Raw genomic sequence first — 18324 nt, 5'->3', positions numbered from 1 at the left:
TTCTGCGAAATGAGAGTCGGAAAACACTCCAATCTCCACGGTTCTTCTGAGGACAACTCCAGAAGAAGAGGGAACCAGATCTGATGGGGCCAAAAGGGCGCTATCAGAATCATGGTGCCGCGGTCTTGCTTGAGTTTCACTAAGGTCTTCCCCACCAAAGATATGGGAGGATAAGCATACAGGAGGCCGATCCCCCAATGAAGGAGAAAGGCATCCGACGCTAGCCTGCCGTGTGCCTGAAGTCTGGAACAGAACAGAGGCAGCTTGTGGTTGGTCTGAGAGGCGAAAAGGTCCACCGAGGGGGTGCCCCACTCTCGGAAGATCTTGCGTACCACTCTGGAATGAAGCGACCACTCGTGCGGTTGCATGACTCTGCTCAGTCTGTCGGCCAGACTGTTGTTTACACCTGCTAGGTATGTGGCTTGGAGGAGCATGCCGAACTGGCAAGCCCAATGCCACATCCCGACGGCTTCCTGACACAAGGGGCGAGATCCGGTGCCCCCCTGCTTGTTGGTGTAATACATTGCAACCTGATTGTCTGTCCGAATTTGGATAATTTGGCAGGACAGCCGATCTCTGAAAGCCTTCAGTGCGTTCCAGATCGCTCGGAGCTCCAGGAGGTTGATCTGCAGATCCTTCTCCTGGAGGGACCACAGACCCTGGGTGTGAAGCCCATCGACATGAGCTCCCCACCCCAGGCGAGATGCATCCGTCGTCAGCACTTTCGTGGGCTGTGGAATTTGGAATGGACGTCCCAGGGTCAAATTGGTCCGAATGGTCCACCAGAGCAGTGAAGTGCGGCAACTGGTGGAAAGGCGGATGACATCTTCTAGATTCTCGGTGGCTTGGAACCACTGGGAAGCTAGGGTCCATTGAGCAGATCTCATGTGAAGACGAGCCATGGGAGTCACATGGACTGTGGAGGCCATATGACCCAGAAGTCTCAACATCTGCCGAGCTGTGACCTGCTGAGACGCTCTGGTCTGCGAAGCGAGGGACAGGAGGTTGTTGGCCCTCGCTTCGTGAAGGAAGGCCTGAGCTGTCTGGGTATTCAGCAGAGCTCCTATGAATTCCAGAGACTGGGTTGGCTGGAGATGGGACTTTGGGTAATTTATCACAAATCCCAGCAGCTCCAGGAGTTGAATAGTGCACTGCATGGACCGGAGGGCTCCTGCCTCCGAGGTGTTCTTGACCAGCCAATCGTCGAGATATGGGAACACGTGCACTCCCAGCTTGTGTAGATACACCGCTACCACCACGAGGCACTTTGTAAACACCTGTGGGGCAGAGGCGAGCCCAAAGGGCAGCACACAATACTGAAAATGCCGTGTGCCCAGGCGGAATCTGAGATACTGTCTGTGAGCTGGCAGTATCGGGATGTGAGTGTAAGCGTCCTTTAAATCCAGGGAACATAGCCAATCGTTTTTCTGAATCATTGGCAGAAGGGTGCCCAAGGAAAGCATCCTGAACTTTTCTTTGACCAGGAATTTGTTCGGGCCTCTCAGGTCTAGGATGGGACGCATCCCCCCTGTTTTCTTTTCCACAAGGAAGTACCTGGAATAGAATCCCTGCCCTTCCTGCCCGGGTGGTACGGGCTCGACCGCATTGGCGCTGAGAAGGGCGGAGAGTTCCTCTGCAAGTACCTGCTTGTGATGGGAGCTGAAGGATTGAGCTTCCGGAGGACAATTTGGTGGCAGGGAGGCCAAATTCAGGGCGTATCCGCACCGCACTATTTGGAGAACCCACTTGGTCGGAGGTTATGAGAGGCCACCTTTGGTGAAAAAATTTCAACCTCCCTCCGACCGGCAGATCGTCCGGTACGGACACTTTGACGGCGGCTATGTTCCCATGGATCCAGTCAAAAGCCCGTCCCCGGCTTTTGCTGTGGAGGCGCAGGGGGCTGCTTAGGCGCACGCTGTTGACGAGAACGAGCATGCTGGGGCTGTCCCTGTGCCTGACGAGGCCTTCGGGCCGGCTGGGTGTACCTACGCTTGGTAAAAGCATAGGGTGCAGCCTGCCGGGCCCGGGAAAAACGTCCACCTGCTGAGGTGGATGCTGAAGGCGCCCGGTGGGAGAGCTTGTCGAGGGCGGTTTCCCGCTGATGCAGTTGGTCCACCAGCTGCTCGACCTTCTCACCAAAAATATTATCCCCCCGGCAAGGGACGTCAGCCAGTCTCTGCTGGGTGCGGTTGTCCAGGTCAGAGGCACGCAGCCATGAGAGCCTGCGCATCACTATACCTTGGGCCGCAGCACGAGATGCTACGTCACAGGTGTCATATATACCCCTGGACAGGAATTTTCTGCACGCCTTCAGCTGCCTGACCACCTCCTGAAAAGGCCTGGACTGCTCCGGCGGGAGCTTGTCAACCAGGTCCGCCAGTTGCTTCACATTGTTCCGCATGTGGATGCTCGTGTAGAGCTGGTAAGACTGGATGCGGGTCACGAGCATGGAAGATTGGTAGGCCTTCCTCCCAAACGAGTCCAGAGTGCAAGACTCCCGCCCCGGGGGCGCAGAGGCGGTATCCCTCGAACTCCGTGTCCTCTTGAGAGCAGAATCCACGACCGCCGAGTCATGAGGCAATTGGGGCCGCATCAACTCTGGGTCCAAGTGGATTCTGTACTGGGACTCTGCTTTCTTGGGGATGATGGGATTAGAGTCTCTTTGAGGACATTGTGCAACGGCACCGTGGAGGACTCTCTAGGTGGTGATGGATAATCGAGGACCTCGAGCATCTCAGCCCTCGGTTCATCCACAGAGACCACGGGGAAGGGAATGCATATAGACATATCCCTGACAAAGGAGGCAAAGGAGAGGCTCTCAGGAGGCGAGAGCTTTCTCTCTGGTGAAGGCGTGGGGTCGGAGGGAAGGCCCACAGACTCCTCTGAGGAGAAATATCTGGGGTCCTCCTCCTCCCCCCACGAGGCCTCTTCCTCGGTGTCGGACATTAGCTCATGCAGCTGAGTCCTCAACCGGGCCCGGCTCGACGTCGAGGCACCGAGGCCTCGGTGTCGTCGAGCGGTGGACTCCCGCGCCGGCGGGGATGAAGCTCCCTCCATTGACGTCGACGGGGACTCCACCTGCGTGGCGGTCGAGACCGGCGCCGCAAGCGGCGTCGGCGTCAAAGGCCTCGGCACCGGGCTAGAGTTCGCCGGTGCCACAGTCAACGGCGCCGAGGGCGCAAGCACCCCGGCGCCGGCACAGTCTGGCGCATCAGCCCTTCCAGAATCCCTGGGAGGATGGCTCGGAGGCACTCGTCCAGGCCCACTGCCGGGAAAGACAGGGGGGCCAGTAGAGGCGTCGGTGCCGGAAGCTGCTCGGGTCCAGGAGACTGCATCGAAGTGCTGGGACCCTGACGCGTCGGTACCTCCACTACCGAGGGGGACCTCTCCTCTCGACGCTGACGCTTACTCGGCGTCGACTCCTCTCCGGCGCCGGGGGCCGGATGTATCGATGGCGACCGATGACAGTGCTTCTTTGTTTTCTTGCGATGCCCGTCATCGGCGCTAGGCGGCATGGAGGAGGAGGAGGTCGATCCCCCTCGGTCTCGAGGAACTGGGTCAGACAGGGTTCGGTCCCGAGGGCCATGGGCAGAGGGAGTGACCGGGGCCGATTGCCCACGCGGCCTCTCACCCTTACCGTCATCGGAGGACCGGCGGGCCGACGGGACCTGTGCTCCTGGGGTCGATGCCATCGGTGCCGATTTCGCGGACATCGATACCGGTACCGAAGAACCGGCCGTCGATACCGATGCCGTCGAGGTCGACGTCGAGGGGCCGGCGCAAGTTCCAAAAAGACGGTCCCGAAGAACTTGCCTCGCAACTTGAGTCCGTTTCCGGAGACCAAGACACAAAGTACACGACTTGGTATCATGCTCCGGCCCGAGGCACTGGAGGCACCAAGCGTGAGTGTCGGTCTGCGAGATAGGTCGGCCGCACCGACCACACTTCTTAAATCCACTCGGGACCTTCGAGGACATCGATGGAAAAATCGCGTCGGCGAAATCAAAGTCGTCAATGGTGGCGGTAAAATCACACCTCGAAAAACAACTCGACCGCGCGGCCACAAGGCCGCAACGCGACGCCCCCCGCTAGAAAACGAGGGAAAATACAGCGCGTTCTCTTTTTTTTTTTTTTTTTACAGAAAAAGAAAATCTTAAGAACGCGGAACAAAATAAAATGAAAATAAACGAAGGTTCGCGAACAACGCGACGGTTTTCGGGGCTGAGGAAGAGAGAGAGGTGAACACGTCTCTCTCCAGGCGCGGAAAAGAAAAGACTGGCGGGAACGGTCACGCACGGGCGGGAAGACGGCCGCGCATGCGCGGTGGGCGTGCCCTGCGTGCGGACCGCCCGCGAAGCTTCTTCCGGTTGGTGGGGGCTGCCGCGGACGTCACCCAGTCGTGAGAACAAGCAGCCTGCTTGTCCTCGGAGAAACACTCTTACCTCAAAGGATCTAGTGTACAACTACGATCCTGCTGAAAATCAGGTCAAAAACCTCTGTTCTTTTTTTTTTTTTTTAAAGCTGTGAGGAAAGCAGAGGTATTGAAGACTCCGGAGGCTCAGAAGAGTGGGGAAGGCAGGGAAAGGGCGAACCTATATGCCTGCATCCACTGTTGGTGGGAAAGGACAGGGAAAGCAAGGCAATATGTTCACATCCACAGAGGTATGGGTAAGGCAGGGAAAGGGCTAACCTATGTGCCTTTAAAGTGAAGCTGCTATAGCCTCCAACACCCCGGTTAACAACTGGCAAGACAGGAACCACCTCCCGGCAGATTTTTCTGGAGCTCGAACAAGCTACAGCCACCCTGCTAGGGGAGATAGAGAATACTGAAGAGGCAGTGGAGCTAGCTGGCCAAGAGGGCACTGTGAAAGTTTGAGTGCTCTCTATCTCCCCTGCTGGTTGATGGACATAACCCATACATAATGGCTTCATCTGCTTGATGACAAGGAAGATAGGTTTTACAGCAAATACATTCCACAAGTTTAGGTTCCTAAATCCCTATTCTAACTACACTACTTATCACAACTTAACTCCACCCGAATTACAACTGTCTCAAATTGCTGAGGAGTAAAGTTAATCTTGCACACTGTCAAGCCCCATCATAAAATACCTATTCATAACCATTCCAACAAATCAGGATGACTTTTATTCTCTCTAATAATTGTGGAGCTTTAGTTTCAAGGCCAATCATCTGGAAACTTAAAGGCTTGTCCTATCTGTAATCAGCTCGCTAGTTTAAAACAAGAGCTCAGTAAATTAAAGCAGGAATTAGATGCACATAAAGCAACTTCTAAGACTGCACAAAATCAAACCAAATTCACACCACTGCCTCAAAGGATAAAACCACCTAAGAATAGATGGTTCACAGTAGGCTCAGGCAGACTTCATCATGTGACATAGAGGCATACACCCTCACAAGTGTTACCCCTACAGAATTCTTTTGCTCCATTAAAGCACTGTGAGGTTCCTAAAAATAGAACTGAGCCAGAAGAAACAGCAAAAGCAAAAGAAATTAAGGTGGAACAAAAAGATATGGAGGGACCCAAAGACAAAAAACACACCAAAATATCAAATATTGAAACACATACCAGGAAATGGAAATGGAAATGGAAAGTGATGACCACAAATGCTCGCAGTGTTAGCAACAAAGTTCATGACCTTCAAGCCCTAATGTTGGAGGCAGACCTAGACGTTGTTGCAATCACAGAGACATGGCTCAATGGTTCCCATGAATGGGATGCAAACATACCAGGCTATAATCTATTTAGGAAGGATAGAGAGGGTCGTAAAGGTGGAGGAGTAGCTCTATATGTGAGAAATGATATCACAGCAACCGAAATGACAGGGACCTGGGGTAAAGAAGAAGCGATATGGATCACCTTAAAAACAGATGATAGAATCTCTGTCCACGTGGGTGTTGTCTACAGACCTCCAACACAATTGGAAGAATTAGATAAAGACCTGATCGCAGATATTCAAAAGTTGGGAAAGAAGAGGTGCTGTTGCTGGGAGATATCAATCTGCCGGATGTAGATTGGAAGGTTCCGTCTGCGGAATCGGAAAGAAGTAGAGAGATTGTGGCTGCTTTCCAAAGTGCTCTGCTCAGACAAATGGTCATGGAACCCACGAGGGATGGAGCGATGCTGGATCTGCTGCTCACAAATGCGGATAGCGTGTCAAATGTCCGAGTGGGTGCCCACCTGGGCGGCAGTGACCATCAAACGGTTTGGTTTGATATGACGGCTGAAGAGGAGGGTGGCCACTCAAAACTCAAAGTCCTGGATTTCAAGCATGCTGACTTTAGTAAAATGGGGGAATACCTAAGGAAGGAGCTGATGGGCTGGGGAGGATGTACGAGAAGTGGAAGGACAGTGGTCCAGACTGAAAGAAGCTATAAATAGGGCCACAAACCTTTATGTAAGGAAAGTAAATAAAAGCAAGAGAAGAAGGAAACCGCTATGGTTCTCCAAGCAAGTGGCTGAGAAAATAAAGGCTATAGAGCTGGTGTTCCACAAATACAGAAATACTCAACACGAGGAACACGGGGAGGAATACCGGAGGAAACTGAAAGAAGCCAAGAGAGAGATACGTCTGGTGAAAGCGCAAGCGGAAGAACAAATGGCTAGAAAGGTAAGGAGGGGTGACAAAAATTTCTTCAGGTATATTAGTGAAAGGAGAATGACTAAAAAAGGGAATTGTGAGACTAAAAGATACTGCAAACCGCTATGTAGATAATGATGAAGAAAAGGCAAATTTGCTAAATAGATACTTTTGTTCTGTTTTTATTGAAGAAAATCCGGGAGAAGGACCACGATGGACTGGCAAAAGTTCATTTCAGAATGGAGTGGATATAGCACCGTTCACGGAAGAGAGTGTGTATCAACTAGAGAAACTAAAGGTGGCCAAAGCCATGGGACCGGATGGGATCCACTCCAGGATATTGAGGGAGGTTCTGGCGGATCCTCTTAAAGATTTGTTTAATAAATCCTTAGAAATGGGAGAGGTTCCGAGGGATTGGAGAACGGTGGAGGTGGTCCCTCTTCACAAAAGTGGTGATAGGGAAGAAGCTGGAAACTACAGGCCGGTAAGCCTCACTTCGATTATTGGAAATGTAATGGAAGCGATGCTGGAAGAAAATGAGTTGCAAGATCCGAGACAACATGGTTTTACCAAAGGGAAATCGTGCCAAACGAATCTCATTGAATTCTTTGATTGGGTGACTGGAGAATTGAACCGTGGACGTGCTATAGACGTAATCTACTTAGATTTCAGCAAGGCTTTTGACACGGTTCCCCACAGGAGGCTCTTAAATAAACTGGATGGGCTGAAGATAGGACCCAAAGTGGTGAACTGCATTAGGAACTGGTTGACGGACAGGCGCCAGAGGGTGGAGGTGAATGGAGTTCGCTCAGAGGAGGGAAAGGTGAGTAGTGGAGTGCCTCAGGGATCGGTGCTGGGGCTGATTCTGTTCAATATATTTGTGAGTGACATTGCCGAAGGGTTAGAGGGTAAAGTTTGCCTATTTGCGGATGATACTAAGATTTCTAACACAGTGGACACCCCGGAGGGAGTGGAAAACATGAAAAAGGATCTGAAAAAGCTAGAAGAATGGTCTAAGGTTTGGCAATTAAAATTCAATGCGAAGAAATGCAAAGTGATGCACTTAGGGAGTAGAAATCCAAGAGAGGCATATGTGTTAGGCGGGTGAGGAGTCTGCTAGGTACGGATGGGGAGAGGGATCTTGGGGTGATAGTATCTGAGGATCTGAAGGCGATGAAACAGTGTGACAAGGCGGTGGCCGTAGCTAGAAGGTTACTAGGCTGTATAGAGAGAGGTGTGACCAGCAGAAGAAAAGAGGTGTTGATGCCCCTGTACAAGTCGTTGGTGAGGCCCCACCTGGAGTATTGTGTTCAGTTTTGGAGGCCATATCTTGCTAAGGATGTAAAAAGAATTGAAGCGGTGCAAAGAAAAGCTACGAGGATGGTATGGGATTTGCGTTACAAGACGTATGAGGAGAGACTTGCGGGCCTGAACATGTATACCCTGGAGGAAAGGAGGAACAGGGGTGATATGATACAGACGTTCAAATATTTGAAAGGTATTAATCCGCAAACGAACCTTTTCCGGAGATGGGAAGGCGGTAGAACGAGAGGGCATGAAATGAGATTGAAGGGGGGCAGACTCAAGAAGAATGTCAGGAAGTATTTTTTCACGGAGAGGGTAGTGGATGCTTGGAATGCCCTCCCGCGGGAGGTGGTGGAGATGAAAACAGTAATGGAATTCAAACATGCGTGGGACAAACATAAAGGAATCCTGTGCAGACGCTTAGCCTAGAATGGGTGGCAGAGCTGGTGGTTGGGAGGCGGGGCTAGTGCTGGGCAGACTTATACGGGGATGGGACGACTTCCCTATGAAGAAAGACTAAGGAGGCTAGGGCTATACAGCTTGGAGAAGAGACGGCTGAGGGGAGACATGATAGAGGTATATAAAATAATGAGTGGAGTGGAACAGGTGGATGTGAAGCGTCTGTTCACGCTTTCCAAAAATACTAGGACTAGGGGGCATGCGATGAAACTACAGTGTAGTAAATTTAAAACAAATCGGAGAAAATTTTTCTTCACCCAATGTGTAATTAAACTCTGGAATTCGTTGCCGGAGAAAGTGGTGAAGGCGGTTAGCTTAGCAGACTTTAAAAAGGGGTTGGACGGTTTCCTAAAGGACAAGTCCATAAACCGCTACTAAACGGACTTGGAAAAATCCAAAATTCCAGGAATAACATGTATAGAATGTTTGTACGTTTGGGAAGCTTGGCAGGTGCCCTTGGCCTGGATTGGCCGCTGTCGTGGACAGGATGCTGGGCTCGATGGACCCTTGGTCTTTTCCCAGTATGGCATTACTTATGTACTTATGTACGGTCTGTGCCGGGGCTGGTGGTTGGGAGGCGGGACTAGTGCTGGGCAGACTTATACGGTCTGTGCCGGGGCTGGTGGTTGGGCGGCGGGGATAGTGCTGGGCAGACTTATATGGTCTGTGCCAGAGCCGGTGGTGGGAGGCAGGGATAGTGCTGGGCAGACTTATACGGTCTGTGCCAGAGCTGGTGGTGGGAGGCGGGACTGGTAGTTGGGAAGCGAGGATAGTGCTGGGCAGACTTATACAGTCTGTGCCAGAGCTGGTGGTGGGAGGCGGGGATAGGGCTGGCCAGACTTATACGGTCTGTGCCCTGAAGAGGACAGTACAAATAAAAAAGTAGCACATATGAATTTATCTTCTTGGGCAGACTGGATGGACCGTGCAGGTCTTTTTCTGCCATCATCTACTATGTTTACTATGTATTACAGATGATTAATATCGAGATTGTTGTTTTCCCAGAGTTCCAGGTATGACTCCTAAAGTTTTTTTTTCCTCTGAAATGATTCCTCTTTTATATTACTTCAAAAGGAGTGAAGCATATGAAACTGGGATTACCTTAATCAGTGGGAATTGGTTTAGGGATTCAAGTGTTTGTATTGTTAAATAACTTCTGGTTTTAAAAGAGAAAAAAATGAAATCAGGTGTATTATTTCCACTAATATTGGACAATAAGTATGTTTCCAACGAAATTAATTGACTATACACCGTCTTGGGTTTGAAGAAGACAACCAGATGATCAATGTGGAATAATGATTTAGATAAATAATAACTGGGGATAATCAGGTTAATACCACGTTTTTCTTTGTTTACTGTTGTTTAATTGATCTCCTTGTCTGTTTCACTCTCCCTATTATTTTGTGGTCTAAGAAAGGGAACGATGTATATAATCCATTTATCTAGTTAAGATTGTTTTCTTCTAATATTGTATTATTGTATAGTCTTCTCTGTATTACTGTTTGCAAGTGACCCTTATAAAATGAAAAATTATAAATAAATGATTAAAAAATATATATATTTTTTTATTGCAAAAATTCTTGGTGCCCACTTCAAAGTAGAGGACTTTGTTTTCCAAAGTGGTAACCTGTGGGACAGATATTCACTGCAGTCTGCCATACAGCCAAAAGATGCTGCAGTAACTGGCTCTTACCACCTGAGTCCTTTCTGGCTTTAAATGTATGGAACTTTATTTTTGCAAAAAAATGCACCTGACGGTGTCATTTATAAATTCATATTCATCAAAAATAGTATTATTTAGATGGATGAATATGGATGTAAATGACATCCTTTAATTAATTTTTTTTTGGGGGGGAGGCAAAATTAAAGGATTTGAATCATTTCATAATAGCATAAGAACTGCCATACTGAGTGAGACCAAAAGTGCTCATAGACTGGCTTCTATTCCTACAGTACAGGCCTGGGATACAGAGCTCGTCACCTCGGGGACTAGAAGGCTTGGTGGATGGGCACAGGGATACAGAGCCTGTCACCTGTGAGACTAGAAGACTGGGACAGGGATGCAGTGACTGTCAACTTTGGGACTAGAGGGTTTAAAAGACAGAGATAGGGATGCAGAACCTGTTATTTTTGGCACCAGAGGGTTTAGGGCTAGGCATAGGGATACAGAGTATGTTACCTTTGGGCCTAGAGGGCTTAAGGGATGGGCACAAGAATACAGAGCTAATTACCTCTAGGCAGAAGGTTCAGGGGTACTGTCACCTGTAAGGATGGAGGGCTTAGGAGTCAAGTGTACAGATGCAGGCACAGTCACCTCTGGAAATGAAGGGTTCAGAGAATAAGCACAGGAATGCAGAGCCAGTGGCATACCTAGGGTAGTTGACACCCGGGGCTGGTCATTTTTTAACACCCCCTCCAAAATCCAGCACTAGGCATACCGAGAATACAAAACACTCAGGACCTATAGAGCAATTGTAGCATACCATAAGCAGTCATTTCTACGAGTCACACAAGGAAAAGGAAAGCATCTTAAACACTACAGTGAGCACTAGAACATCAATTCACCTATAGTAAAACGAAACCAGACAGAATAGTACTGATCATTGATCCTGCACAGTCAATGCCAACTGAAAGCCATGTCTTTTTCACAACACAGATACACCCTAATCACTATAGAATAAGTAATCATAAACTTTCTATGTAGACAAAAATTAAACTGAACCCCCAAGATGCCAGACTCTGCATACAATGCAACACTACAGAAACAGAAAATGTCCCCTAATACTGTGCAAAATATAAAGACAGCAGATGTAAATTTGAAAACACTAACAAATACCAATCACCACTTTACAAATTAACAAATAGAAATAAAACAAATATAGAAATAAAATACCATTTTATTGGACTAATACATTTAGCTGTCAGAGGCCAAAACCTTCTTCATCAGGTCAATACAGTATAGTGCTGTTGCAGTAGCCTATCCTGACCTGAGGAAGGGAGTTTTGTTCTCCAAAAGTTAGTCAAAATTTATTAAAATTAGTCCAATAAAAAGATTACCTTATTTACATGTTCTATTATAAACATTTATTAACACAGCTACAATACTACTTTATTCTAAAGCAAAAAAAAAATATATATATATATATATATTTTATTTACAGTTTGTCTCTGGTTTCTGTTTTCCTCATCTTTTCACTGTCTTCCTTCCATCCAGCATCTGTCTTTGTTCTTTCTCTGCCATCCAGTGTCTGCCCTCTCTGCTGTCCCCGCCATCCTACTACTACTACTACTATTATTTAGCATTTCTATAGCGCTACAAGGCATACGTAGCGCTGCACAAACATAGAAGAAAGACAGTTCCTGCTCAAAGAGCTTACAATCTAATAGACAAAAAAAAAAATAAAGTAAGCAAATCAAATCATTTAATGTGTAGAGGAAAGAGGAGAGGAGGGTAGGTGGAGGCGAGTGGTTACAAGTGGTTACGAGTCAAAAGCAATGTTAAAGAGGTGGGCTTTCAGTCTAGATTTAAAGGTGGCCAGGATGGGGCAAGACGTAGGGGCTCAGGAAGTTTATTCCAGGCATAGGGTGCAGCGAGACAGAAGGCGCGAAGTCTGGAGTTGGCAGTAGTGGAGAAGGGAACAGATAAGAAGGATTTATCCATGGAGTGGAGTGCACGGGAAGGGGTGTAGGGAAGGAAGAGTGTGGAGAGATACTGGGGAGCAGCAGAGTGAGTACATTTATAGGTTAGTAGAAGAAGTTTGAACAGGATGCGGAAACGGATAGGGAGCCAGTGAAGGGTCTTGAGGAGAGGGGTAGTATGAGTAAAGCGACCCTGGCGGAAGACGAGACGGGCAGCAGAGTTTTGAACCGACTGGAGAGGGGAGAGGTGACTAAGTGGGAGGCCAGCAAGAAGCAGATTGCAGTAGTCTAAACGAGAGGTGACAAGGGTGTGGATGAGGGTTTTGGTAGAGTGCTCGGAAAGAAAGGGGCGGATTTTACAGATGTTGTAAAGAAAGAAACGACAGGTCTTGGCAATCTGCTGGATATGAGCAGAGAAGGAGAGAGAAGAGTCAAAGATGACCCCAAGGTTTCGAGCTGAGGAGACAGGGAGAATAAGAGAGCCATCAACAGAAATAGAAAACGGGGGGAGCAGGGAGGTGGGTTTGGGGGGGGAAAATGAGAAGCTCGGTTTTGGTCATATTTAATTTCAGGTGGCGTTGAGACATCCAGACAGCAATGTCAGACAAGCACGCTGAAACTTTGGTTTGGATGCAAGGTGAGATATCAGGGGTAGAAAGGTAGATTTGGGAGTCATCAGCATCCAATGTCTGCCCTCTCTTCCTGCCCCTTCCATGCACATCTGCCCTCTATCTCTGCCCCTGTCTGCCCTCTCTCTCCCCCCTTCCATTCACTCTGCCCTTTCTATCCCTTCCATCCACTGTCTGCCCTTTCTCTCTGCCCCTTCAATCCACCATTTACCCTCCCTCTCGCTCCCTCTTCCATCCAGGATCTGTCCCCCCTCTCTCTCTCTGCCCCTTTTTTTCAGCCCCCAGTTCCAGCCCCCTTATCCCACCTGCCCCTAGTTCTAGCCCCAGCCCACATCTCCCACTGCCCCCCCTTTTCAGCCCCAGTTTCAGCTCCACTATCCCACCAGTCCGCAGTTTCAGCCCCAGCCCTTTTCTCTCACCAGTCCCGAGCTTCAGCCCCAGCCACTTCTCCCTGTCCCCTTTTCAGCCCCCACTCCCCACAGTTTCAGCCCCTGCCCCTTTTCAGCCCCCAGTTCCAGTACTAGCCCCCTTATCACACCTACCCGTCTTTTCAGCCCCCAGTTCCAGCCCCCTTCATCCACATGCCTTGCATTAGGGACCCCCTTTTCAGCCCCAGCCCCATTTTCCACCAGCCCAGGCATGGGCCCCATTTTTTTGCATGGCCCCTTCTCAGACCCCAGTTCCAGACCCCTTTTCTCCTCTGAACACCCCCTCCCTCTCTGAGACCCCCACCCCAGTCCCCTTCTCTCCTCTGAGACCCCCTCTGAGACCCCCCTCCCCACCTCAGTCCCCTTTTCCCATCTGAGACCCCCACCTTCTCCCATCTGACAACCCCCACCCGACCCAACCACCAGCTCCGTCGAGAGCAACAGCCCTCTGCAATTAAAGAAAAATCGGTGAAGCAGCATCGCAGGCAGCGCCTAGCGTCCACCCTGCTTGTAAAGAAGCAAATCTCCTCTCCTCTGTCTTCGTCGGGCCTTCCCTCACTGTGTCCTGCCCTCCTCTGAGGTAACTTCCTATTTCCGCGAGGGCGGGACACAGTGAGGGAAGGCCTGACAAAGACGACGAGAAGGAGATTTGCTTCTTTTACAAGCAGGGCAGACGCGAGGCGCTGCCTGCGACACTGCTTCACTGATTTTTCTTTAAAGGCACGGTGGTGGCAGGAGAAGAGCAGCGGGAGCAGAGCACCTCCCCACCCACTGACACCCGGGGCCGACCGCCTCCACCGCCCCGCCCTTGGTACGCCACTGTGCAGAGCCTATTTCCTTTACAGCTGAAATAGCAAATAGTGTGACAAGATAGAACTGAGGTATCCTGAGGCCAAATTCAGAGGGAACATGCTGTCATAGTTTGATTTATCATGTACCACATCCTCCAGCAATGAATTCCAGTGCATTGAGTATTATGCACTGAGTAAAAAAAAATATGTTGTTTTATTTGTTTATATGACATACATAATTTAAACTTTAAAGTAGTCTGAATAACAACAAAAAAAAAAAAGCATTTATGAGCACACAGCACTTGGTAGAAGATTGGTTAATGATGACAGAGAAGTGGTGTGAGAGTGAAAAAAAGTCCACAGGCATGATTGACCACTGTTCATGCCATTCCCTTTCACAATATAAATTACTAGTGAAAAAGGCCTGTTTCTGACAGAAATGAAATGGGCACTAGCAAGGTTTTCCTCGGAGTGTGTATGTTTGAGAGAGTGTGTGTGAGATTGACTGTGTGAGAGAGAGTGAATGTGCGAGTGTGTGTGTGTGACAGAGAGAGAGTGAGACTGGGTGCGAGTGTGTCCGTGAGAGAGTGTGTGTGTGAGAATCAGAGTGTGTGCCAGGGGCCCCTCCCTGCTCCGTCCTAGTTCCAGGGTCCCCCCTCCATCCCTCCCTCCGAGTTCCAGGGTCATCCCCCCCCCTCCGAGTTCCAGGGTCCCTTCCAGTTTCAGGGTCCCCCCACCCTCCCTCTGAGTTTCAGGGTCCCCACCCTCCCAGTTCCAAGGTCACCTTCCCTCCCTCCCTCCCAGTTCCATAGTCCCCCTCCCAGTTCAAGTGTCACTCCCCCTCCCTCCCAGTTCCACGGTCCTGTCCCCTACCTTCCTCCCTCCCTCCGAGGTGCTTGGTGTGGGGGGGGGGGGGGGTACTATTTGCTGTCAACCTAAGGAGACACTGCTTCTGGCGTCCAGCAGCTAAGTCCTGTCATGTTGGAGAGTGGAAACAGAGATTAACCAATGGGCTTCCTTGCTTACAGTGTAGTTGATTGGGTCACTTCCACTCGTGTGTAGTAATCGTCCTGCTGCATGGCCAGAGTCAGAGAGGAGAGGGGTTGCGGCGGAACGGCGTGAGCGGCTGCGGGAGGGTGGGTGCGGGGGACTGTGGGCGTGGGGACGGGGTGCAGCGGCGATTTTGTTTGGTTTTGAGTGTATGGGAATGACGGCTGCGTTGGGGAGTGGAAACAGAGATTAACCAATGGGCTTCCTTGATTCGTTGAGTGTCTGTGCTCCACCCTAACGTCATCACGTTTGTCGTGAGGGCGGGGCAGACACTTATGGGATCTACACAACTACAAATTTAGAACGTTGAAATGTTGGAGGCTTCATTAGAACGTTGGGGTTGTGAATTATGTCTGGATGGGGCGTGGCTGAGGGTGGGTCTATGAGTGAGAGTGAGTGGTGCTGACAGCCTAGCCTACCAACAGTACAGGGCTTCAGTGTTTCCTTGCCACAGAGTGAGCTTCAGAACGTTGGAGGTGAGAATTATTTATAAAGAGGATAGTGAAACATTACTTTCAATGTGACAATTGTATGATTTTGTAATCTTGCACAAATAGAACCAAGACATTTTTGTATGGATGCATGTTCCAAACTTTGCCCCCCACCAGGTAAATAACTCTTTTTTCTAACATTGATAAAGCCTGCATTCCATTCCTACCCACCCCATGTATGACTTCTAACTAGGTCCTTACAGTGAGATAATATCAGGTGTGAAGTCCTGGGGGATGAGCTGGGCTCCCTCACAGAACACGTTTTCCTTAGTACATGTGCACCAGACTGGACATTTCCACCTTGATGTCCTGCGACCCTCACAGCGCAGCAGCAGCAGGGAGCAGAGCCAGAAGAGCCAGGCAGCTCGAAGAGACAGGCTGCCTGCACTAGACATGCCTTCTCCATGTATAGGGCCTTGATGGCCCTTACACACATGAACAGTCACACCTTCTTTCTGCCACCCTACTGGCAAGGAGGGCTTGCTTCTGAGCTTCTTCCTGTGCTTCAGAGGGGGTATCCAACTGCAAAGAAAGGAAAGAGAATAAAGTCTCTACCTTTAAGTCAAGGTGGAAAGCAAGAACACACTCCAGAAAAACATGAATAGTCAGTGCTTCACATGCCTTATGTAAATACATACACACTCTATACTGCATACATGCCCTGTACATATATACACACTCCATGCTGCACACTCATCCAGTACATTCAGCAGCATCAGGATATACCCAACACTTACGTAACCAGCTGAAGAAAGATTTCAGGAGAAGAGACTACAGCTGTTCTAGCTGAAGCACTTTCTGGATTATAAGGTCAGGGTTCAGTGCTAAACAAACATCCTGAGGGTTTTGGAAGTACAATTCCCTGGCACATCAAGTTTATTTTTGGGCTGTAAGATGGGTAACTGGCCTAGTTTTGAGTTTGACACACCATCAGGCACACTCTGTGCAGCACGCCTATGGTAAGAAAAATCTCAGGAGATGCTAAGACACGTGAGAAGCATTAAACACATGCTGGGAAATAAGCCATCACAGACTGCTATGCATAGCTTTCTCCATGGAACAAAGAGCTCTCAAAGATCAACTACAGAGCATTTCACTGATGGACTGTAACAGAGATGCAGAGCCTGTGGGACAAGAGGACTTTTAGAGGATGGGTACAGGGATACAGAGTCTGTTATCTATGGCACTAGAGGGTTTAGGGGATGGGCACGGAGACAGAGTCTGTCACCTGTGTAATTAGAGGGATTAGGGGATGGGCAAAGTGATATAGAGTCTGTTACCTGTGGGACTAGAGGATTTAAGGGATGGGTACAGGGATACAGAACCTATAACCTCTCAGACTAGAGGTTTAGAAGACTGGGACAGGGATACAGAGCTCGTCACCACTGGGACTAAAGGGTTTAAGGGATGGGCACAGAGATATAGAATATGTTACCTGTGGGATTAGAGGATTTAGAGGATGGGTATAGGGATAGAGAGCCTGCCACTTTGTGTGACCAGAGGACTGAGAGATACAATAAAAGTAATAAAGTACAGCTCTTAAAACTACTTTTCTACTACAAAGTAAAAAGTATTCTTAACAAATTGGCCCACAGAATCTAGTATGTTTGCAAGCTAACTTCCAGGGGGGGTCACATAAAGTCCTTACTAAAAAAACAAATAACACCCTGAACATTGCAGTGGGCAAAAGAACATTAATATACCTATTAGAAAACAAAACAAAACAAGCTGAATTAGTGCAGATCAGTCCTACATAGACACTTGATGCTAACAGAATACCTGGCCTTTTTCGCATATGAACAGAGGTAGCTCCTATATAAGTACGTAAGTATTGCCATACTGGGAAAGACCAAAGGTCCATCGAGCCCAGCATCCTGTTTTCAACAGTGGCCAATCCAGGTCACAAATACCCGGCAAGATCCCAAAAATGTACAAAACATTTTATACTGCTTATCTCAGAAATGGTGGATTTTCCCGAAGTCCATTTAATAATGGTCTGTGGACTTTTCCTTTCGGAAGCCGTCCAAACCTTTCTTAAACTCCGCTAAGCTAACCGCCTTTACCACATTCTCTGGCAATGAATTCCAGAGTTTAATTACGCGTTGAGTGAAGAAACATTTTCTCTGATTTGTCTTAAATTTACTACATTGTAGCTTCATCGCATGCCCCCTAGTCCTAGTATTTTTGGAAAGCATGAACAGACGCTTCACATTTACCCGTTCAACTCCACTCATTATTTTATAGACCTCTATCATATCTTCCCTCCAGCTGCCTTTTCTCCAAGCTGAAGAGCCCTAGCTGCTTTAGCCTTTCCTCATAGGGAAGTCGTCCCATCCCCTTTATCATTTTCGTCGCCCTTCTCTGCACCTTTCTAATTCCACTATATCTTTTTGAGATGCGGCGACCAGAATTGAACACAATATTTGAGGTGCGGTTGCACCATGGAGCGATACAAAGGCATTATAATATCCTCATTTTTGTTTTCCATTCCTTTCCTTGGGTATTATTGGGAAAGGTATAGAAAACAGGTGTGAGGATGTTATAATGCCGTTGTATCGCTCCATGGTGCGACCGCAACTTGAGCATTGTGTCCAATTCTGGTACCCGCATCTCAAGAAAGATATAGTGGAACTGGAAAAGGTGCAGCGAAGGGCAACGAAAATGATAGCGGGGATGAGACGACTTCCCTATGAAGAAAGGCTAAGGAGGCTAGGGCTTTTCAGCTTGGAGAAGAGACGGCAGAGGGGAGATATGATGGAGGTCTATAAAATAATGAGTGGAGTGGAACAGGTGGATGTGAAGCGTCTGTTCACGCTTTCCAAAAATACTAGGACTAGGGGGCATGCGATGAAACTACAGTGTAGTACATTTAAAACAAATAGGAGAAAATTTTTCTTCACCCAACGCGTAATTAAACTCTGGAATTCGTTGC

At 48.7% G+C, this 18324-nt stretch overlaps 1 protein-coding gene across 1 annotated transcript in view; it reads right to left on the bottom strand.

The window, feature by feature from the left end:
• Positions 1–18324, bottom strand: part of LGI4 (leucine rich repeat LGI family member 4) — a 176063-nt gene that overhangs the window by 130941 nt on the left and 26798 nt on the right. Inside the window, 1 exon segment of the mRNA XM_030212961.1 lies at positions 15594–15914. Within this exon segment, the coding sequence (XP_030068821.1) occupies positions 15594–15787 (194 nt within the window). The 5' untranslated portion in view covers positions 15788–15914.

Source organism: Microcaecilia unicolor, chromosome 8 (assembly GCF_901765095.1).
Source record: "Microcaecilia unicolor chromosome 8, aMicUni1.1, whole genome shotgun sequence".
Classification (NCBI taxonomy): Eukaryota; Metazoa; Chordata; class Amphibia; order Gymnophiona; family Siphonopidae; genus Microcaecilia; species Microcaecilia unicolor.
Note: the sequence above shows the minus strand (reverse complement) of the source record. Positions and strands in the feature narration are given on the sequence as shown.